This window comes from Schistocerca cancellata, chromosome 12 (genome assembly GCF_023864275.1).
Source record: "Schistocerca cancellata isolate TAMUIC-IGC-003103 chromosome 12, iqSchCanc2.1, whole genome shotgun sequence".
Lineage (NCBI taxonomy): Eukaryota > Metazoa > Arthropoda > Insecta > Orthoptera > Acrididae > Schistocerca > Schistocerca cancellata.
This window is the reverse complement of record NC_064637.1, coordinates 147,091,794-147,115,944: the sequence shown is the minus strand read 5'-3', so window position 1 is coordinate 147,115,944 and position 24,151 is coordinate 147,091,794. Positions and strand designations below refer to the sequence as shown.

The following is a 24,151-nucleotide window of genomic DNA, read 5'->3' as shown; positions in this document are numbered from 1 at the left end:
CCACCTAACCACTCTGTCACTTTCCAGGAATTCTTTGCCTCCAACTTGCCCTTGCCATCCTTCCCTAGGTCTTTTCCTGAGAACACAAACTTCTCAGCAGAAGAAAAGACAGCAATTCACATCATCAAAACAGATTCTGAGTTAATCATCTTCCCTGCAGACAAAGGCTCCACTACTGTCATGATGGATCACAGCAACTACCTGCCAAGACTTGCCGGAATTGCCTGACTTCTTAACCTATGAGCTCTGCCATAGTGATCCCACCCCAGAAGTGCAATGTAACCTTCATACCAGAACCTCTCCCTCAAGTACATCTATCTCCTCACTAAAACACCCAGCACACCCACCTTCCAAATCCTCCCCAAAATGCACACACACACACACACACACACACACACACACACACACACACACACACACACACACAGAGTAGTCTTGGGCGCCCCATTTTTGCGGTTATTGCATCCTACTGAACGAATTCCTGCTCTTCTTGACAAACGCCTCCAACCTATTGCCTGAAACCTAGCCTCCTATATCAAAAATACCAACCACATCTTTCACCACCTATCAATCACTCTCATCCCCTTTCCCTCCTAGATACCTGTTGATGCCACTTCCCTGCACTCAAACATCCCTCATACTGTGACCTCACTGCTATCGAACAGTACCTCCACCAACGTCCTTCGTACGACAAACCCACTACCTCGTTCCTAATACACCCTACCAACTATATCCTCACACATAACTACTTCCTCTTAAAAGGGAAGGTATACAGATAAATTCGTGGCATGTCCATGGGCACTTTATATGGTACCCTCCAATGTAAACATTTTTATGCCCATCTAAAGGAAATCTTCCTAGTTTCCAAAACCCCAAGCCCCTAGGCTGGTTAAATATCATGATTGTATCTTTGTGATCTGGATTCAGGGCCATGACATCCAATCCTCATTCTTCCACAAACTCAACACCTTCTCTCCCATCCAATTCACCTGGTCCTCCTCAATCCAATATGCCACTTTCCTGGATGTTGACCTCTACCTCTACAGTGGCTCCACTCAACCTCTACCCACGTTAAATCCACTAATCACCAGCATTATCTCCATTTATACAGCTATCATGGACTGGATAAACTAAACCATACACTTCACCATGGCTTTATCTGTCATCGTGTGTGGAAATAGGAGCATCCTACCCAAGATCTTCCCACCCTCCTAAAGCGGTGTTCCATCATCCACCCAAATTATACATCGTTTTAGTCCAGCCTAATGCCAATCCCACTCCCAGCCCCTTGCTGCAGAAATCACAGCCCCATGGAAGACCCAACCACCAGACCAGCCCAAGCCATGCACACAGCAGTTCTTACCCCCTAGCAACAGGGTCACATGTGAAAGCAGCAGTGTCATTTACCAGTTCTCCTGAAAACATTACTCAGCTTTTTATATCTGTATGAAAACCGTATAGTTGTCCACTGGAATGAATGGCCACAGCTAAACTGTGACAAAGATTAAAAGAGGACTCACCTTGCCACAACATACAATGAGCACATGCTTGATTTCAGTGGCTAACCCCAGGCCATCTGGATCCTTCCCACTGCATCATCTACAACTAAATGACTACTCTGCAGTTCACACACAAGTGCCTGGCAGAGGGTTCCTCAAACCACTTTTGCGCTTTGTCTATTACTTTTCACTCTCGGACAGCATGTGGGGACACTGGACATGTAAGTGGTGGCGGTGGTGGTGGTTGCTTCCATGTATGTGGGTGTCAGTGAAATGTTTCCCTGTTTGGAGGAGAACACTGAAGTTTGATATTTTGTAAAAATGACCTTGAAGCAGTGAAAAATGCCTTTGTATTAATGTCTCTTACCCCACCTCGTGTATCACATCTGTGACACACTGTCACCTATTTCGCGATGATACAAAATGAGCTGCCCATCTTTGGACTTGTTTTTTTATGTCTTCTGTCAATCCACTGTGGTAAAGATCCCATACTGCACAGCAATACTCTACTATAGTCCACCTGCAGGTCTGGGGGTTAGAATAGGCCCGACATATTCCTGCCTGTCGTAAGAGGTGACTAAAAGGAGTCTCGCAAGTTTCGGTCTTTGTGATGGTCCCCTGTAGGGTTTGACCTCCATTTTTCAAAATTTTCCCAAAGAAAGAGCCAATTGGGGAAGGGCGCCTTACATGATTCTCAAACTGTTGGGCGAGGTCACCCTCCTGGGTGCATATCTTTCCATCAACTGTGAAGTATAATTTTCTATGCAGGTGGTGGTGGTGGTGGTGGTGGTGGTGGTGGTGGAGGACTTGTTTTCTTGGTTGCGCCTGATATCCAGCACGGTAGCCAGTCCATTGCGGTGGGGCCGCCATGTACCCTGTTGGTTGTAGCCCCCTGCCCACACAGGGATCGCTCTGCTGATGCCTGCGCCATTAACTCCCCACGTATGCCAAGGGGTAGATGCCCATTCCCCTGGGGCATCTGGACTCCTGGCAAAGGGCATCCTGCCAGCTGGCCTTAGCTGCAGCTGGGTGGCACCCGTGGTGAGGGCCCCTGGTCGGAGTGGGTAGCATCGGGGCAGATGACACATGATGAAGCGTAGTCCATCATCTCTTACTGGTGGTGATACACCAGCAGTCTCAAAGTGATCACAAGCTCAATTCAATGCACAGAAGTACGACCCCAAATCGTTCCCCTCCCTGGCCACACCATGAGAGGAACGTCAGCCTAAGGATGGCAGCGGATCTTATTCGCCTCGGTACCTTGTATGTTCGAGAGCTGATGGGGAAACTTTCATGACAATGAAGCCAGTTTTTTTTTGAGCATTTAGAGGACAAGTTTGGGGAGGTGGTGGGCTTGTCCAAAATGAGATCTGGGTCAGTCTTGATCAAAAAAGCATCCTCTGCTCAGTCATGGGAGTTACTCACTTGTGACAAGCCGGGCGATGTTTCTGTAACCATCACACCCCATAAGAGGTTAAATATGGTCCACGGTATCATATTTCATAGAGACCTCCTTTTGCAGTCCGACGATGAGCTGTGCACCAATTTAGAGTGGCGAGGTGTACATTTTGCCCGGTGTGTCCACCGGGGTCCAAATGATAATCAGGTTGCTACCGGTGCCTTCATCTTGGCCTTTGAGGGTGGTACATTGCCCGAGAAGGTCAAGGTGATGGTCTACCGGTGTGATGTAAAGCCCTATGCCCTCCCCCGATGCGGTGCTGTAAGTTCGGCCATATGTCTTCCCGCTGTACTTCCAGCGTCACATGCTGAGATTGCGGGCGCCCATCACAACCCTCAGACACAATGTATATTGACTGCTCAGGCAATAAATCTGTGGCAGCAGGTGACTTTGAGGTGTAAACTGCCTCATTGAATGTTCGATGACTTCCCAGTCTCATGATGTGATCCTCCAGTGGAATTGTGGCAGTTTTTTCCACCTCGTCATTCCAGTGCTCAAACCCGGTAAAAGCCCGCTTGATGTGGATAGCTATCAGCCCATCAGCCTCACCAACGTTCTTTGTAAGCTGCTGAAACGTATGGTATGTCGGCGGTATGTGTGGGGTCTCTGGGGACCACCCCCAATTTTTATCCAAAACTTCCTGTCTATCTGTACTTTCCGTGTCCAAGTTCGTGACTCCCATAGTTCCATCCATATCCAGGAGAATGGAGTCCCGCAGTGTGTGTTGAGTGTGTCTCTATTTTTAGTGGCCATTAACGGTCTAGCAGCAGCTGTCGGGCCCTCCGTCTCACCTCCTCTGTATGCAGGTGACTTCTGCATTTCGTACTGCTGCTCCAGTACTGTTGTTGCTGAGTGGTGCCTCCAGGGAGCCATCCACAAGGTGCAGTCGTGTGCTCCCACGGCTTCCAGTTTTCAGCCGTGAAGTCGTGTCTCGTGCACTTTTGTTGGCGTCGTACAGTTCATCCGGAACCCACACTTTATCTTAATGATGATCCACTCTCTGTAGTGGAGACACACAAATTCCTAGGACTGGTTTTCGACATTAAATTGGCTTGGCTCCCTTATCTTTGTCAGCTTAAGTGGAAGTGATGGCAGCAGCTCAATGCCCTCCGTTGCCTGAGTAACACCAGTTGGGGTGCAGATCACTGCAAGCTGCTGCAGCTCTACAGAGCCCTTGTCCAATCCCGAATTGACTATGGGAGTGTGGTTTATGGTTCGACAGCACCTTCAGCATTGCATTTACTCGACTCGGTGCACCACTGTGGGGTTAGATTGGCGGCAGGAGCTTTTAGGACAAGTCCGGTGACAAGCATACTTATGGAGGCTGGTGTCCGTACACTGTTGATCAGATGTGCGCAGCTGCTTGCCAGTTACGCAGCACACATTCATAGTTCCCCTGCGCATCCGAATAACTGTCTGCTTTTCCGACCCGTGCCAGTCCATCTCCCGCATCGGCGGCCCAGATCGGGCTAAAGATTGCGATTCGCTTGCGGTCCCTTCTCTCCGAACTGGAGTCCTTCCCTGTACCACCTCTACTTGTGGTCCATTCATGTACGCCTCCATGGTGTACTCCTCGGCCGCAGCTTTGTCTGGACCTTTTGCATGGCCCGAAGGACTCTGTTAACCCCGCTGCTCTCTGCTGTCACTTTTCGATTCTTGACGTGTTCTGGGGCTCTGACGTGGTTTACACTGACGGCTCAATGGCTGATGGTCACGTAGGCTTTGCTTATGTTCATGGAGGACATGTTGAGCAGCACTCCTTGCTGGTTGGCTGCAGTGTTTTCGCTGCATAGCTGGCGGCCGTATCTCGTGCTCTTCAGTACATCCGCTCATGCTCCGGCGATTCATTTCTCCTGTGTACAGACTCATTGAGCAGCCTACAACCTATCAACCAGTGCTACCCTCGCCACCCTGTGGTAGCATCCATTCAGGAGTCCATTTATGCCCTGGAACAGTCCCGCCGCTCCGTGGTGTTTGTGTGGACCCCAGGACACTTCGGAATCCCTGGCAACGATCTTGCCGTCAGGCTGGCCAAACAGGTGATGCGGAAACTGCTTCTGGAGATAGGCATCTCCGAAGCGTACCTGCATTCTGTCTTACACCACAGTGTTGTCTGGCTTTGGGAGACGGAATGGCATAACAGCACGCATAACAAACTGCGTGTCATTAAGGAGACTATGAATGTGTGGAAGTCTTCCATGCGGGCCTCTCGCAGGGAATCAGTTGTCCTCTGCCGGCTCGGCATTGGCCGTACGTGGCTAACGCATGGATACCTTCTCCGTTGCGAGGACCCACCTCAGTGTCGCTGTGGCTCCCAAATGACAGTCGTCCACCTCTTGTTGGACTGCCCAGTTTTAGCTGCTCTGTTTCAGACTTTTAACTTTCCCAGGACCCTGCCTTTGGTGTTGGGTGACAATGCCTCCACAGCAGCTTTAGTTTTACGTTTTATCCGTGAGAGTGAGTTTTGTACTTATATGTAAGTTTTAGCGCATGTCCTTTGTCCCTCTGTCTTTTCCACCCTAGTGCTTTTAGGGTGGAGGTTTTAATGTGTTGCAGAGTGGCTGGCTTTCCCTTGTTATTTTCATGTTTGGCCAGCCTCTGTAATCTGCTTTCATGTTTTACTATCTTCTGTTTCTATTGTCTCTGTTTCCTTGTCCTCTTTTGTTCCTTTTAGTGTTTGTTGCCGTCCTTTTGTTCTTGTGGCTTTTCCTTTCTTTCAGTTTTGTGCTGTATGTTTCATTTGTTTTATTCTCAAACTTGTGGCACTGTTTTATTAGGAACAGGGGACTGATGACCTCATAGTTTCGTCCCTTCTCGTGCCTTTAAACCAACCAACCAGAGCACTCAAAGACCATCGCCATTCACACTGTAGAAGTGTTGGGAGTAATGTAGCTAGTTGCATGTACCGTGAAATGGGTGACATACATTTAATATATGATGAAGACAATTGCAATCTACAAAAAGCTGTGGGACTGTATCTTGTGATCTATCCTGATAAAAAGGTACTGTGCCACACATTATTTGCAACCCTGCATTGTGCGTGGGAAACAGGCTCATTCTGTGTGTGCAAGCTGGATGCTGATCACCAACAACATAATGGACAGTTGCAGTGGATGAAAGTATTCTCGATTGGGTGCAGTGTATGCTGTCAAAGTACACGAGGTGTATCCGTGCCACTGATATCCTCAACCCTTCACCTGTTGCACTGTGCGTGATGAAAGGCTGCATCTATTTCATTCCCAATAAATCCAGGCATTGCAACGGGGGGACTACAACAAGCACATGGGATTTGTGTGGTGGTTTCTGCAGAAATCCGCTGCACACTGAAGCTTCACAGCAGGTGTCCTCTTCACCAATTCTCTGTTCTCACTTAAGGGTGTTATGGACTTTCACAACCTGCATACATGGGCAATGTGAAAACACAGGCTACATGTACACTTGCCTCTAAATTCAAATTGACCCTTAACGTGTCAGCTGCCATCGTCGGACACTATTTAATTGGGCTGTACATTCTCTTGGCCCATTTGACGGTCGCACATATCTCGTTTTTCTGTGAGATTCTGCCGGACATGCTGAATGGTGTATCTGTACCTATTTGTCGCTGCATTAAATTCCAGCACGATGGAGTCCCTGTGCATTTCAGCAGATGAGAGGGGGCACATCTGCAGGTAACCTTTCCTGGCCACTGCTTTGCTCGCAAGGGCAAGTCGTGTGGCCACCACGATCACCTGATCTGTCCCCAGTTGATATTTTTCCTGACTCTCTGAAGGGCTTTGTGTATGAAACGTCTGATAATTTGCCAGAGGACCTAGTGGACAGGATTGGTGCGGCGTCAGGGTATCTTAGATACACCACGTATCTTTTAGAGGGTGTGTTGTTCAATGCAGTATCGATATCGGCCATATCTCGATGCATCTGGACGGAACTTTGAGCATCTCCTATATTGGATGTCCATTTGTAACATGTGACTAAAAAACTGCAATATCTTTTAGTAACCCTGGATGTCCCTTGTGACCACTGGCTCCTGTTTTATTACTGATCCTTGGTGTATGCCCTGTCAGTTTATAAAAGTTTCTGAATCGCATTGTTATGAAACATATGCCAAATTTCCAAGTCATTGTGTCACTTTGTATCTAAATATATCTGACATGTCTAGTGATCAAAATTCAACTTAGTAATGAATGAACAAATGATTTTCCTGACCTTGTTTTTTCAGGAATTAATGACTCATCTTCTCTGAGATGTCCAAAACACCTCCAAGTAGTGATGGCATGGCAAAATTAAATGTGCAGACAGCAAGTATGTCTACTAAGGTGCAATTGTTCTTTTTATGTGCCCTATTCCATGGGTTTTACCTGCAAATCATAGCATCCACGACCAGTAGGATGCGCCCTCCTACTGCTAAGCTACTTACACTTTTACACAATACCTTCTTTCTAAAATAAAGGAATTTGTGAAACATGTAACTCTGGACAAGGTAAAGATTAAAACTCACAAGAATGAGGGTCACATAGACATTGCATAGGTTTTTGTTGTGTGTACTTCTCCATATTTACACAGAGTTGGCACTTTCAAGTATCATTATTTTACTAGGTTGTCCTCAGATTTGCCAGTGCCCATTTGTAATGTATTCAGTGATCTCCATGTAGTCCAATCCAAATCTAGTCCAGCAAATAAGCTTTCTGTTGGCTATACCTCAGCTTAAAGATGACTATTTTGGATGCCCAAAGTTTTTGTCTGGATTTCTTAGCTGATTGAATTTACTGTAGATGTTGACTGTAAAAGACTCTTCCTAGACTTCAACCTAGGTGTGGCATTGTGATGCGGTGAGTGAAACTCATTTTCTTAGTCTTTCTTCCTATTGGCATTTGTGATTACTTGCCAGTGTACGTCACGAGTAGAAATGCCTGCTGTGCAGTACAATTTATCAACGGGAACTGGTTCCAGGTATCCAGTAATTAGCATTGTGGTTTCATTAATGTTTGTCTTTGCTTTTCTCATGTGGGTGGACTTGTGCCACACTGGACAGGCATATTCACCAAACAAGAAACAGTCATTTATTTATTTATCTTTTTTTATTTTTTTATTTTTTTATTTATTTATCTTACAGCTCGAAGCATGTATTTAGCATGCATGGGCAATGTTATAATAATTACATTCAGATTATTGATACACAATATAAATAGATTACATGCTACTAAGTAAAATATCATTGAAGTATATTTAATATAGCATTCCTGAGGTCAAATCATGTCAGCACCATACTGTATGGGCACTTCAATACAAGCCATTTTTTTAACTCGTTTTTAGAAATTCTGCCAGAAAGCTGTTTCAGGTTGTTTGGCAGAGAATTATAAAATATTGCTCCCTTAATGAATGGGGTATTTGTTGTTAGATTCAATCGTCTGCTCACCATATGAAAGTCTGATTTTTGTCTTGTATTGTAATCATGGATTTCCATATTCCTGTTTGTCACTTTTTTGTCTTTTTCACTAATAATATTGATTGAAACATATATACTGCATAGATAGTCATAATTTATATTGTATTGGCTACACCCACCCCACAATACAATTCCATAAGATAGATGGGGATACACCAACCCAAAATTCGCTATTTTTATTGCTTCGATATCTAAATATTGAACTAATCTCCTTAGTAAATACAGACTATGTTATTTTACTACAGACATGATCTATTTGCTGATTCCATGAAAGTCTGTCATCTATATATATCCCCAGAAATTTACATTCTGAACAGGTATTTTCCTGAATGTCCTCATTTAGAACAGTATTTTTATTTGAACTACTTTTCTTAAAATAAATTAAATTAGTTTTGTTAATATTGACCCCCAGGTTTTCTTTTTCAAAATGTGTTTGGGCTTTTTCAACAAAATTCTGTACCACTGAATTTAGGTCATCATTACTACATGCCCAGCAAACCCCAGAGGTGTCATCAGCATACATAGTAATACGGTGACTGGTGTCTAATACTTTTGGGAAATCATTCACGTAGCAAATAAACAAGAAGGGGCCCAAGATAGAGCCTTGTGGCACACCAAAATTTATGTTCCTTATCTTTGATCTTCTTTTTGCAATTACCTCTCCATTATCATAAACAACTTCTGTGCATTGTTGTCTATCTTTAATGTAAGATTCTATTTAAAGCAAGTTTCCCACTGACACCATTATAAGCAAGTTTACTTAAAAGAGCGCCATGATGGACCCTGTCAAACGCTTTGGAAAGATCTAAAAACACTCCTGCCGTTTCGTATCCCTCATTTATTTTCTCCATCAGACAGTGTACAAACTGTACTGCTGCAGATATGGTGCTCCGACCACTTCTAAAGCCGTGTTGGAAATCTCCTATTAAGTTATTCATATTATAGTGCTCAATTAGGATTTCTAGCATTATTTTTTCAATTAATTTACCAAACACTGACGTTAAGGCAACTGGTCTGTAGTTCTGTGGTTGTTTTCTTTCCCCTTTTTTATATAAACGTTTAACTAAAGCAAGTTTCAGTTTCTTCGGAAACACACCTTCTTCAAGTACACAATTTATTAGATGGACTAACGGTCTGGCTAACTCACCCTTGCATTTTTTCAGTATAAAAGGAGAGAATTCATCCCATCCAACTGATCTTTTATTTTTTAGGCTGTCAATTAGCTCTGTTAGGTCCTTGATGGTTACTGTAGGTAGCATACAAGAGTCCCTTTCCTTTTCCTTATCATATTTAAACGGCCTCTCCTGTTTCATGCAAGTATCATTTTTAATAGCATCTATAACGTAATCATTAAATATATTGCTAACTATATAAGGATCAGAAAAATTATCATTATGTATACTTAACTCTATATTATTAATTTTAGTTTTTGATTCAGTGTTCCTCATATCATTAACTACTGCCCAGCACGACTTTGAGACACAGTCAGAATTTCGGATCTGTTTACTAATATATTCTACTTTCCTTCTCCTTACTTCCTTGCGATACTCATATTTATATTTTTTATAATCCTCTTTATATGAATCAAGACTGGTTTCTCTGTGTAGCTTATACATATACTCCATTCCTTCTTTGAGTCTTTTCGTTTTTTCATTGAGTTTTACACGTTTGACTACTGGAGGTTTATTTTTATTTACATTCATCTTCTTTGCTGGGATAGTAATATCAATATGTCTAGTTAAAATTTTTAAAAATACTTCCCATTTGCTGTCAACACCCCTTTCTCTATAAACTGATTCCCAACATTCTTGACCCAGAGTATTCTTTAGCAAGGTGATGTTGTATTCAGAAAATAATCTTCTATTCTCAAATTTTTTGTTTTGTTTAAGTTTATTAAGACAACCAATCACTAATAATTGTCCTAGATGAGCAGATATGTGCCCGTTTACAGTCTGTGCCGAAACATTTTCATAATTGGTCATCACATGATCTATGGAACTGCTGCTTGACTCGGTTATTCTAGTGGGCACATGACCAAGTAGATCTTTAATATCATAGGGTCTTATGCAGTCTTGTAAACCTTTGCATTCCTGGCTGTTGCTTAGTGTGTTTATATTAAAGTCTCCTAACATTACAATATTTACTGTATTGCCACCCTTGCTTAGCTCATAGATGAAGTAGGCCTACAGATCATCTGATAGTAATCAGGGTGACTACTGTCAGTGTTTCCAGATGGTGATGTTTTAGGCTGCCATCTTGGGTTTGTGCTAAAACAGTGTTGCCAGTGAGCGAGGGGTCTGCCTAAGGTAACTCTGCTTCTTTCTGCCAATGTGTTTAGTGGATGAGACTTGCATACCTAAGTTTTGTGTGGGTTTAGCTTCAGATAGTTCTTGTTATAGTAATCAGGAAATGTTCTCAGAGCAGCACCTGTTCTGCTTCTTCAGTCATTTACCGATACCGTCAAAGCAAGGTTGTCTGAACATAAAGAACTTTCGCAGGAATTAGGTCTCGGCTGATCCTTTGTGTAAATGCGGAAAAGCAGTGGTGACTGTACTCCCTTGGGGTTGACCTTTTCTTTGTTTCCTCCAACAGTGACTGCCTCTTCCTTCTGCAACTAGTTTATACAGTGGTATGAATATAAATTAACAGAAATTTAATTATCTAAAAATGTGTTATGTAAATGAAAATGACACAGTATTCACATTATGTACTTCTGTTTGTTTTGGTTTACAAATTTCTGTTGTTGATGGTTTGACAGATAGCTGAGTGCATGTAGGCAGGGAAATGAAAACAATTTTTCAAAATATAACTGAATGGATAAAAAATCCAATCACGAAGTGGTGGCAAGAGGAAACACACACAAAAGTTATGGAAATAAGCAAGTTTTCAGAGCCAGTGGCTCCTTCTCCTGGCAGAAGGGTTGAATGGAAAGTAAGAGGGATGAAGGAAAAGGCTAGTGAGGTTTAGGAAATGGTGAGAGTTAGGGAAAAGTCACCTATAAAAGTGTGTGTGTGTGTGTGTGTGTGTGTGTGTGTGTGTGTGTGTGTGTAGTGCCACAAAATGCTACAGGTAATTTATTTCCTTGTTGATATGACCAGCACCTGATTAACACATATTTATAGCATGTTTGCATGCAAATTTAAAATTATATCCATATGGGAGTTTGCTTTTCGTGGGTACCAGTCACCTCTTTTATAGTTTTGCTCTTGTCTGGCCAGAGTGCATACTGTAGGTTTCTACTGAATGTTGAAGAATGTATCTTAAAAACGGCTCACAATTGGTACAATTTATTTTGTAAGTCTAAAAAATGGAATTCAATGAAAACAAAGGACGTGGCTGCAAGATGTGTGCGTGAAAACTTCTTTCGCATGTTCATTGGCAGAATAACCTAAAACAATTAATATTCAGTTTAAAGAAGGCCTCTACACTTAACAAATTGGAGGGAACCCATTGTTGCTTTGATTGTTATGAAATAAGGCTATCTTAAGACTGTCATAGTATTGTTGTGTCATTGTTACTCATAGATTTAATATTTTTGCTTAAAAAAAGGAGAAATCAGGTGCTGCATAAAGGGAACTGTGCATACAAAAAAGGCGGTGGTACTGGTTACTCCGACAAAAGAAAACACATTTTGCCAAAACATAAATTTAACAATATACGTTTGGTTTATAAGAAATGAAGAATGACTGCTTGAATCTGGTTTGAAAGTTGTTAACATGGGTAACGTTTAAATTGGCTGCACTTTTAAGATTTCCAAAGTTCTTGAAAAAATGTTTTATTTCTTTCCAGATACTGAAGATGCATCTCAGAGCCCTCAAGTTAACTGTAAATGTTATTGCAACTAACATAATTCATTTTTATTCAGAAAACTGTAACAGTATTGCATAAAATTCGCTACAGTGATCCACTTTTAAAAGAACTAATGTGCACGCCAGCACACATTTTTATACATATATCGCAAGAAAATGTACAAATAAGACAGAAGCGTTCCTGCTCTCCACTGCTGTAATGAAGGAGAGCCAGCAAAATGGTAAAGTAACAATAGTTCATTTGAGTTTTGAGGAATTTTTAATATTTTTATCTGTGAACTGTGGACAAAATCATTCCAGTTTCAGGAATGAAGGATTGTAGTTTGTTGTTGTGCTCACAGCTATAATGTATTGGAATAGATAGATACATTTAAATAGAGTAGTACATTCACAGGAATGTGAAATGCCTAGCACCATGTGAACTGAACACTTTCAACTGGCACTTCTTTCTGCCTTCTGCTGTTAAGTGTAATCCACCTATCGTGGCATTCTTTTGTACAGTTAAGAGATTTATGACATTGTTTTTCTTCTTGTATAATTATTATTTAGGATTATAAAACAGAGTATATGTTGTGGTTTCTACGCATTCTGCAGTGTTCTCTGATGAATTTTTATGTATTGTGGTTCCTGTGCAAAGGAATTGTGAACTGTTGTTGCAGACAGTGATTGGAAGAGGTTTGTTTGCAAGTCACAAATGTAAAACTGCCCTTTTTTAATTAATGTGAAATGTATGTGAATATAGTCATCTTATGGTGATACTCTATAAAATTTGTTTTTTTATGTTGCATACTGCACACATTTTATGCAGCAGTCATATGAAATATGTGTGCCATGACGTGTTAGTTTCAGTTTTGGACACTGTGTATGAATTTGCAAACATATTTTTGAAAAAGAAATTTTTTGGAAATCAGTAGATGTAAGAGCTGGTCATAACTGAATGTAATGCCTGATTTTTTGATAAGAGAGGGGTTCTCTTTGGTTATATTGTCTACCACAGGCATGGGTAAACTTTGGTGATTTACATACTGTCTTTAGCTCATGGGCTGCCTTTTCATATGAAATGACACCACCACTCCTAAGAGCTAAGATCAGAACTACAGTGTCAACGATGTTAAAGCGCGTCAGGTAACACTGATGGGACTGGCTCTCTTTTTTCTGACATTCCACTTTCAGAAATTATGCCTCAAAACACTCTTTTTGGAGAGTACATACAGTTTATATTCACCTTATCTTCAAACATATAAACTATATTCACATATAAACTATATTCACCCCATCTTCAAGCACCTACCCCCATGAACCATGGACCTTGCCGTTGGTGGGGAGGCTTGCGTGCCTCAGCAATACAGATACCCCTCCGTTGTGGTTCCACCTACAGTACGTAGGTGCAACCACAATGGAGGGGTATCTGTTGAGAGGCCAGACAAATGTGTGGTTCCTGAAGAGGGGCAGCAGCCTTTTCAGTAGTTGCAGGAGCAACAGTCTGGATGATTGACTAATCTGGCCCTGCAACACTAACCAAAACGGCCTTGCTGTGCTGGTACTGTGGACGGCTGAAAGCAAGGGGAAATTACAGCCGTAATTTTTCCCGAGGGCATGCAGCTTTACTGTATGGTTAAATGATGGCGCCCTCTTGGGTAAAATGTTCCGGAGGTAAAATAGTCCCCCATTCGGATCTCCGGGCGGGGGCTACTCAAGAGGACGTTGTTATCAGAAGAAAGAAACTTGGCGTTCTACGGATAGGAGTGTGGAATTTCAGATCCCTTAATCGGGCAGATAGGTTAGAAAATTTAAAAAGGGAAATGGATAGGTTGAAGTTATAGTGGGAATTAGTGAAGTTCGGTGGCAGGAAGAAAAAGACTTTTGGCCAGGCGAATACAGGGTCATAAATACAAAATCAAATAGGGGTAATGCAGGGGTAGGTTTAATAATGAATAAAAAAATAGGAGTGTGGGTAAGCTACTACCAACAGCATAGTGAACACATTATTGTGGCCAAGATAGACACGAAGCCCATGCTTACTACAGTAGTAAAGGTTTATATGCCAACTAGCTCTGCAGATGAAGAAATTGATGAAATGTATGACGAGATAAAAGAAATTATTCAGGCAGTGAAAGGAGACGAAAATTTAATAGTCATGGGTGACTGGAATTCGTCAGTAGGAAAAGGGAGAGAAGGAAACATAGTAGGTGAATATGGATTGGGGGGGAAGGAATGAAAGAGGAAGCCGCCTTGTAGAATTTTGCACAGAGCATAACATAATCATAGCTAACTCTTGGTTCAAGAATCATAAAAGGTTTTATACATGGAAGAATCCTGGAGATACTAGAAGGTATCAGATAGATTATATAATGGTAAGACAGAGATTTAGGAACCAGGTTTTAAATTGTAAGACATATCCAGGGGCAGATGTGGACTCTGACCACAATCAGTTGGTCATGAACTGTAGGTTAAAACTGAAGTAACTGCAGAAAGATGGGAATTTAAGGAGATGGGACCTGGATAAACTGACTAAACCAGAGGTTGTACAGTGTTTCAGGGAGAGCATAAGGGAACAATTGACAGGAATGGGGGAAAGAAATACAGTAGAAGAAGAATGGGTAGCTTTGAGGGATGAAGTAGTGAAGGCAGCAGAGGATCAAGTAGGCAAAAAGACGAGGGCTAGTAGAAATCCTTGGGTAACAGAAGAAATATTGAATTTAATTGATGAAAGGAGAAAATATAAAAATGCAGTAAATGAAGCAGGCAAAAAGGAATACAAACATCTCAAAAATGAGATTGACAGGGAGTGCAAAATGGCTAAGCAGGAATGGCTAGAGGACAAATGTAAGGATGCAGAGGCTTATCTCACTAGGGGTAAGATAGATACTGCATACAGGAAAATTAAAGAGACCTTTGGAGAAAAGAGAACCACTTGCATGAATATCAAGAGCTCAGATGGAAACCCAGTTTTAAGCAAAGAAGGGAAAGCAGAAAGGTGGAAGGAGTATGTATAGTGTTTATACAAGGGCGATATACTTCAGGGCAACATTATGGAAATGGAAGAGGATGTAGATGACGATGAAATGGGAGATAAGATATTGCGTGCAGAGTTTGACAGAGCACTGAAAGACCTGAGTCGAAACAAGGCCCCGGGAGTAGACAACATTCCATTGGAACTACTTATGACCATATAATAATTCCAATCCCAAAGAAAGCAGGTGTTCACAGATCAGTTTAATAAGTCACAGCTGCAAAATATTAACGCAAATTATTTACAGACAAATGGAAAAACTGGTAGAAGCCGACCTTGGCGAAGATCACTTTGCATTTCGCAGAAATGTTGGAACACGTGAGGCAATACTGACCCTAGGACTTATCTTAGAAAATAGATTAAGGGAAGGCAAACCTATATTTCTAGCATTTGTAGACTTAGAGAAAGCTTTTGACAATGTTAACTGGAATACTCTCTTCCAAATTCTGAAGGTGGCAGGGGTAAAATACAGGGAGCGAAAGGCTATTTACTATTTGTACAGAAACCAGATGGCAGTTATGAGTCGAGGGGCATGAGAGGGAAGCAGTGGTTGGGAAGGGAGAGAGACAGGGTTGTAGCCTGTCCCCGACGTTATTCAATCTGTATATTGAGAAAGCAGTGAAGTAAACAAAAGAAAAATTTGGAGTGGGTATTAAAATCCATGGAGAAGAAATAAAAACTTTGAGGTTTGCCGATGACATTGCAATTCTATCAGAGACAGCAAAGGACTTGCAAGAGCAGTTGAACGGAATGGCCAGTGTCTTGAAAGGAGGATATAAGATGAACATCAACAAAAGCAAAACAAGGATAATGGAATGTAGCTGAATTAAGTTGGGTGATGCTGAGGGAATTAGATTAGGGAATGTGACACTTTAAGTAGTAAAGGAGTTCTGCTATTTGGGCAGCAAAATAACTGATGCTGGTCGAAGTAGAGAGGATATAAAATGTAGACTGGCAATGGCAAGGGAAGCGTTTCTGAATAAGAGAAATTTGTTAACATAGAGTATAGATTTGTGTGTCAGGAAGTCGTTTCTGAAAGTATTTATATGGAGTGTAGCAATGTATGGAAGTGAAATGTGGACGATAAATAGTTTAGACAAGAAGAGAATGGAAGCTTTTGAAATGTGGTGCTACAGAAGAATGCTGAAGATTAGATGGGTAGCTCACATAACTAATGAGGAGGTGTTGAATAGAATTTGGGAGAAGAGGAGCTTGTGGCACACCTTGATTAGAAGAAGGGATTGGTTGGTAGGACATGTTCTGAGACATCGAGTGATCACCATTTTAGTATTGGAGGGCCATGTGGAGGGTAAAAATCGTAGAGGGATATCAAGAGATGAATACACTAAGCAGATTCAGAAGGATGTAGGTTGCAGTAGGTACTGGGAGATGAAGAGGCTTGCACAGGATAGAGTAACATGGAAAGCTGCATCAAACCAGTCTCAGGACTGAAGACGACGACGACATCATCATCTTCAAACATTGTCATTTATTTTGAAGTCATGAACACTGTTTGTTTACTTGCTATGCTTTACAGTTCTGCAACACTATTAGTAAAGAAATGATGTTCATGACACACAAATATAATCATCTGAAGGTAGGATGCCAGGCGTCTTGAAATATCGTGGAAAAAACAACCCATAAAAGCTCTTGCTTGCAGCTAATGCATTATAAATTATCTTCAGTTTCAGCAGATGCATTTTTCTAATGTTTCCACAGTGAATAAGAATTATTTATTGATGTTAATGTAAGAAAGATAGAAAAATGAATTACGGTGAAGATAAACAATTCCAGTCGACAAGCAATCAAGTAACTACACACTTTTTGGCTACACACAGCTCATATGAGTGTCTGAAATTTAGTATGTAAATTCACAAACAATATTGGTAAGCATTTTTTAAGTATTTGTAAAGACACTTAGGATGACTGATTGTGTGGTCATGTTTTGTTCCGGTAAATAAAGATACAGTTAAAGTGCCACCACCACCACCACCACCACCACCACCACCACAAATTTCTTATGCGGGCCAGATTGAAACCAATTGAGTGCCAGGCCCAGGCACCTGGTTGCTCACCTGTGGTCTACCATCTATCATGTGTTGCTTCATATTTCAGCCACTTTCTGCGAAAATGGTTATTACCAGTAAACCACAAGCACATTGGTACTTCAAGCACTCAGTTATGAACTCCCAAACCAAAATATACCTACATAAAATTAAGGAGGCATTTGGAGAAGACACACAGCTGTATGAATATCAAGAGCTCAGATGGAATGTCAGTGCTAATTAATGACGGGAAAGGTGGAAGGAGTATACAGGGGTGAGAAAGATGGTCACGAAATTTTAACCTTGGATAGCTGTTGCCAGTAGGAACCAAAATTACTAATGCTGTGTAGGTCAACTTGGCACCACGCGCTCCGACTGGCCGATTGCCCTGTAGTCGTATGCTCTGGACAACGCGTGACTGCGAATGCTTTGCCTGCCAGAGATAGTGATGTAGCCGAGGCAGCCCACACGCTCTGTGAACTGACAACCATAGCGCTGCTTGTCAACCGCCGAATGGAAACAGGGCAATGCCCCAGCAAATCGGAGCACGTGACACCAAGTTTCTGTAGTTTAAAAATGGTGTGTTGTCGACCTACACAACATTAGTAATTTTGGTTCCTACTGGCATCAGCTATCCAGGATTAAAATTTTATGACATTTTCTCTCCACCCTATATAGAGGGTCTATACAAGGGAGGTAAACTTGAAGACAGTATTATAAAAGGGAGGAGGATGTTGATGTAGGTGAGAATGAGATGCGGGGTATGATACTGTGAGAAGAATTTGACAGCACACTAAGGGACCTAAGTTGAAACAAGGGCCCGTGAGTAGACAACATTCTGTCAGGACTGTTGATAGCCTTCAGAGAGCCAGCCATGACAAAACTATTCCAATGGGTGTGCAAGTTGTTTGACACAGGTGGGATACCATCAAACTGCAGGAAGAATGTAATAATTCAGATTACAAAGAAAGCTTGTGCTGACAGGTGTAAATATTAACAAACTGTCAGTTTAATAAATCATACTCGCAAAATACGAACACTTATTCTTTACAGAAGAATGGAAAAACTTGTAGAAGCTGACCTTGGCAAAGGCAAATTTGGATTCCAGGAAAGCATAGGAATGCAAGAGGCAATACTGAACCTACAACTTCTTTAGAAGGTAGGTTAAGGAAAGGCAAATCTCTGTTTATAACAGTTGCAGACTTGTACATAAAGCTTTTGACAGTGTTGACTGGAACTCTTTGATATTATGGAGGGGTGGTAGGGGGGGAGGTAGCAAATGTAAAATATTGGGAGCAAAATGCTATTTACAACTCGTACAGTAACCAGAGGGGAGTTAGGAATCGACGGGCCTGCAAGAGAAGCAGTGGTTGAGGAGAGACACAGGGTGTTCTAGCCTATCCCCAGTGTTCAATTTGTACATTGAGAAAACAGTAAAGGAAACCAAAGGAGAGTCCAGAATACAAATTAAAGTTCAGGGAGAAGAAATAAATACTTTGAGATTTACTGATGGCATTGTAATTCTGTCGGACAGCAAAGCACTTGGAAGAGCCATTGAACAGAATTTGCAGTCTCTTGAAAGGAAGATATAAGATTAACATCAACAAAAGCAAGACAAGGATAATGGAATGTAGACAAATCAAATCGGGTGATGCTGGGGAAATTAGATTAGGAAATAAGACATTTACTGACAGCTAAAATAGATAGGGTATAAAATGTAGACTGGCAATGGGAAGAGAGATCTTCCTGAAGAAGAGAAAATTGTTAACATCTACTATAGATTTGAGTGTTAGATAATATTTTCAGAAGCTATTTGTCTGGACTGTAGCCATGTACAGAAGTGAAATGTGGACAATAAACAGGTTAGACAAGAAGACACTAGATGCTTTTGAAATGTGATGCTACAGGAGAATGCTGAAGATTAAATGAGTACATCGCATAGCTAATGAGGAGGTATTGAATAGAACTGGGGTGACAAGAAATTTCATCACAACTTGACCAAAAGAAGGGATTAGTTGACAGGAAACATTCTGAGACACTAACAGATGTATCATCTGTGCCTTACTTATGATGTAATTGCTCAAAGCCAATGAGCAATTAAAACATAAGTAGGCCACAGAGGATACATGACTAACATTTGAAGCATAACTGAATCTTCAGGAACAAAGCAATGTAGCACAACGAACGGAGATTGTAGATATACATCTCGTAAACCCATACGTGTGACGTTGTTATAATGTAATGAAATAAAGAATATAGCTCGGAGAACAGAGGTTGTACATAAATCTATAATTGTAAAAGAATGTGTTTAAAAAATCTGATTTATCAGTCTGTAATAAAATTAAAACGACAGATGCAGGTATTATGGGGCTTTTGGCAGGTGCAACCTGAAACAGAGCTACAAGCATTACCACAAAAGAAAATACTAAAATATCATGAAAACGTATTAAGCAACACGAGCACTATGACAACGGAACATTGGTATCCTGTTCAATTGAGGAGGAGGATACCAATGTTACTCATGAAGGAAAAAGTGACCAACCAGACATTGGTATATAGGTGAACTGAAGAACACGGTACTAGTATTACTGTCCTGTAATAACAACTAAATGAAGAAACCCCCTCACAAATCCCTATATGATAAAAACCCATCAAATGTAATCATAGACCTCTTAGCAACATGCTTCTGAATTAATTTGACCAACACTTTCCTTGTTTGTTTATAAACCAACTTGAAAACAACTTCAGAACTTCCTGTCCCCAAAATAACAGCCCTGGAAACCCATAATTCCAGTGCAGGCTTCCCTCTCCAGTACTTGCTTTCTCAAAAGCAGACCCATCAGTTTCAACAACATGCCTAGATCCCCCCCTGCCCCCTTACTTTAAATGCTCCCTGCAAACTTCTTGATAAAACAAATACCAATCAATTATGGTATGCTCACTTACCCAACATCCGTGCACACATGCAAGCACACAGGATACCTCATACACTTAGAATAATTAACTTCATAATGTCACTCAAAATCACCTTAGATTGTTCAAACCACATTCCTCCTCTAATGGAACATGACAAATTGTCCTTGATACACCTGCACACAGCTATGACACACTCATTAATCGTATATTTTGGTCACATTTGTGGTGCTGAATAAATTCAGCAATTAATACTCCCATTTGTAAAAAAAAAAGTTTACATGCATAACATCAGTTAAGTCATCCTTATTTGCTCAGATAAATCTATACCTACAAACAATCAAACTTCTCAAAATTGCCCAGAATGAAACTAACTCTACCCAAATATCTAAAAATTATTCAGAATGAAATTTAAGCTTTATAAATGATTACATAATAGACTACAAACACTCACTATCGGATCAAATGATGACTGGTAAATTAAAATGCATACAGAATCTTTAAAACGACAATGAAACTCGTTTACAATGTCTTTCTTTTAATGTTACATTCATTGATTTAAATTTGAGTTGATGCTTCATTTCCAAAGATAACCAAATTTATTATTTATAGCTCAGAAATAAACAAATTATCATATATGACTTAAATATGTCACTGGTCAAAGCTGCGTGTTATATCCCATTCTTCAGTTGACTCAGGAGACCGAGAAATGAATATAGTAAACAAGATGCAGAATGATGTAGGTTGCAATAGTTATTCAGAGATGAGGCTTGCACAGGATAGAGTAACATAGCATGGGCAGCTTCACCAAACCAGTTTTTGGACTGAAAACCACATCACCCCCACATACCTTATCAACTAAGATGCGCTTTCGTAGCGGATGGCTGAAGACTTGTCTTGTGACATGCTGAGTTGGCACTACAATAGAGATGGTGAGGAAGTTCTTAACTGGTTATTAACAGACATGCTGTAGAGTAGTACAGAGATGACTTTCATTCATTACAACAATGTATCTGCCTCTTGGCTGCAGTGCTCTTATCCATGGATGAAAGGCTTAAATTGGTCATATAGTACACTTGATCCTAAAGATGCCATCATAGGGTGGACACTTCCACTTTTTTTATCTATGAAATAATCATCTCCATTCATTTGAAAGTACATTGATCTTGTGGAATAATGAATTTTTTTAAAAAAAATAGTGCCAGGGATTATTAAATCTTTTATTTCTCACTCCATTGTATGGTATTTTTGATTTGTGCTTTGTGTAATGTTTCATGTATAATAGAAATTTCATGGAGAGTACCCATACCATAAGAATGTCATTCTGGATCTGCCAGCAGATATGGATGTACAAGATTTTCAGTTACAGACAGTAATTGCAACATTGTGTCCCTGTGTTGTGATTTATTAAAAACATGTTACTTGAAGCTATCTCATTGGTATTTCACAAATTTTACGTAGAAAGGCTGTTGTGATTGCATTGTGTGGCACATGCTATGTGCTGATCGGCCCTGTTCCTCTACATTTGAGCCTTGTTCTGTTACGTGCCCACAGCCTTTCCCCTTATGTAGTGACACATTTAAATAGCTTAAATGACACTATGAGGAAAGGATCTACTGATTACTAAGCTGTGACATAACATGCTTTCACGAATAGACTACTACTATCCGGATGGCAGTTTGTGTGTTACAGGACTTTAATCACCACAATTACCTCTGACCACATTTTTTGGTGTATTGCCAAAACATTCTACACATTTGCCACAGTTCTGAGGCAGTGTTTCAGATCTTGCATAGCCTATATTGTTAAGTGGCTCTGGTATTGTCTGATACTGTACCTTGTGAAGTAAAATTGTAAGTGGTCAGTTTGAGAAATTTCATTCTTCTCAAGAGCAGCTTTTTCAGTAGCACAACTTCACGCAATGTTATGTGTAGAAGTATTTCCCAAGGTAAAAAAGTTCAGCCGACATTCTGTTAATGTCAACATTTGTGAACAGTGTTTCCCTCCCATGAAAGAACAAAAACTCAGGTAGCTCCCTGCTTCATTGTGTTGCTGATGAGACTCTGCAGCTTGTGGAAACACAGCCTGACATGAAATATTTCACTGCTTTTTAATGAAGTCATGTTCCACAAGATAAAATTCTATTAATTTACATTAATTTATTCACATCTCTATTTTCATTACTATTTTTACTTGAATAGGCAGTTGCATATCAGGCACGTTTTTCTTAACCATCACCATTTAAGTGGTACTCCTTCATCACTTTGTGCTCATTGCACTTAACTTTTGACGGTCTGCCATTTCCTGGCGGAATGCCCTATTTTTAGCTACTTATGTTCTCTTATGTTTGCCATGTGAATTATTGGCCGTTTTAGCGAGCGACACATGGGCTGTTCAGCCATATTTTACTTTTTATCTGTCATAGCAATATGGTGAAGGACATTTAATTTTTGGTTCAGGGCCTCAGTTTCTCTATGGCGTGTTTTATAGATCTTTCTCAAAATCCCTGTTTTTAGGTGTCTTCGTTTCCATAGTTTGAGATTAATGTGTAGTTCTTTTGAACAGCTCTTTGTCTCTGTGTTCTACAATTCTGACATGGGTGAATATGATCGTAGTTGTTTTTGCTCCATAAAACAAAACAGTATCTTTACATTTTCATTAGTTTTGATATTCTGATGAATTTAGTAGGTGGTAAACGACACAATCGTGTGCAAAAAGTCTGAGGCTGCTTGTCAGATTGTCTCTTAAATGATTTTATATAGATTAAGAAAAGCAGATGGCCTAGAACACTTACTTGGGGATGTTAAATATCACTTCTGTTTTAATCAATGACTTTGTCAGATAATATACAGTGTGGTCTTCCTGAGAGGAAATCATGGATCCTATTGTGCAGTTTAGACCATCTGAAAATGAAAATGGTGGTTACATTCCAATTTTAAAAGAAAGGTGAAAGAAAAGCCAAACAATTGTGGACCCATACAAATAGTTCCCATTATATCAAAAGTCAGAGAAAACAGTAAATGTGTGCAAATTTACAATTATTTTGAAAGTAACAAATTACAGAGTAGTAGACAGGTTGGCTTTCAGTATCTGCTATCAACAAGAAAAACAATAGTGTCTCCTCAATAACATATGTGAAGGATCTGAGAACAATAGATTCATGTGTGCATCACCATTAGATGGAAACAAAGCCTTTGATTCTGTCACACATAATATAATGATTAAAAAGCTAGAACATTATGGTGTTGTAGATAAGCCATTACAACTGTTTGTCATACTTAAGCAACAGGATACAATTAGTAAAGGCAAACAGCCAGGTGTGAACACTGATGAAAATGGAGGAATCCCAGAAGGCTCAGTATTTGGACCTTTCTTGTTCATTGTGTACATCAGTGACTACTCAAATTATGTGCCTCGTGTTGGTGTACTATATGCTGATGACATGACACTAATTACAGATGAGAAAATCTGTAGGATTTCTTAGAATACAACAAAGCAGAGCAGTGACTGGTGCAGGGCCAATCTTTTATCTGCAAATAAAGTAAAAATTGAGGAAATTTGCTTCACCTTAGACATTCAAACAAGAAACAAAAAATGCCAAATTGCTGGGACTGCATTTAGATCAAAAACTTACACGGGATAAGCATACAAATTATCTATGCAGCAAATTTACTCATACTCTCTTCTCACTACAAAGCTGACACACATTATTAATAAAAAATTATTAAATTAATTTCCTCATACTTCGCTTTTTCAGTCACAACTACAGTATGAAGTACTGCTTTGGGGTAACTCATGAGATTGAAGTACCATCTTCAAGTGGCAGAAGAAAGCAATTAGTTGTGCATTAGGTTGAGTAGCAAGACAAAGCTGAAAACAATCTCGTTGAAGGACCTAAAACACTGCCTAGTATGTATACCTAAATCTGTTTAATATATACTAAAGAAAACATAAGAAATTTTAACTTGAT

General features: G+C 40.5%; 1 protein-coding gene across 1 annotated transcript in view; it reads left to right on the top strand.

Moving 5' to 3' along the window:
* Positions 1 to 24,151, top strand: part of LOC126109533 (uncharacterized) — an 80,007-nt gene that overhangs the window by 41,110 nt on the left and 14,746 nt on the right. Inside the window, exon 10 of the mRNA XM_049914552.1 lies at positions 2,268 to 2,339. Coding sequence (XP_049770509.1) covers positions 2,268 to 2,339 — 72 coding nt within the window. The remainder of the gene's footprint in view (positions 1 to 2,267; positions 2,340 to 24,151) is intronic.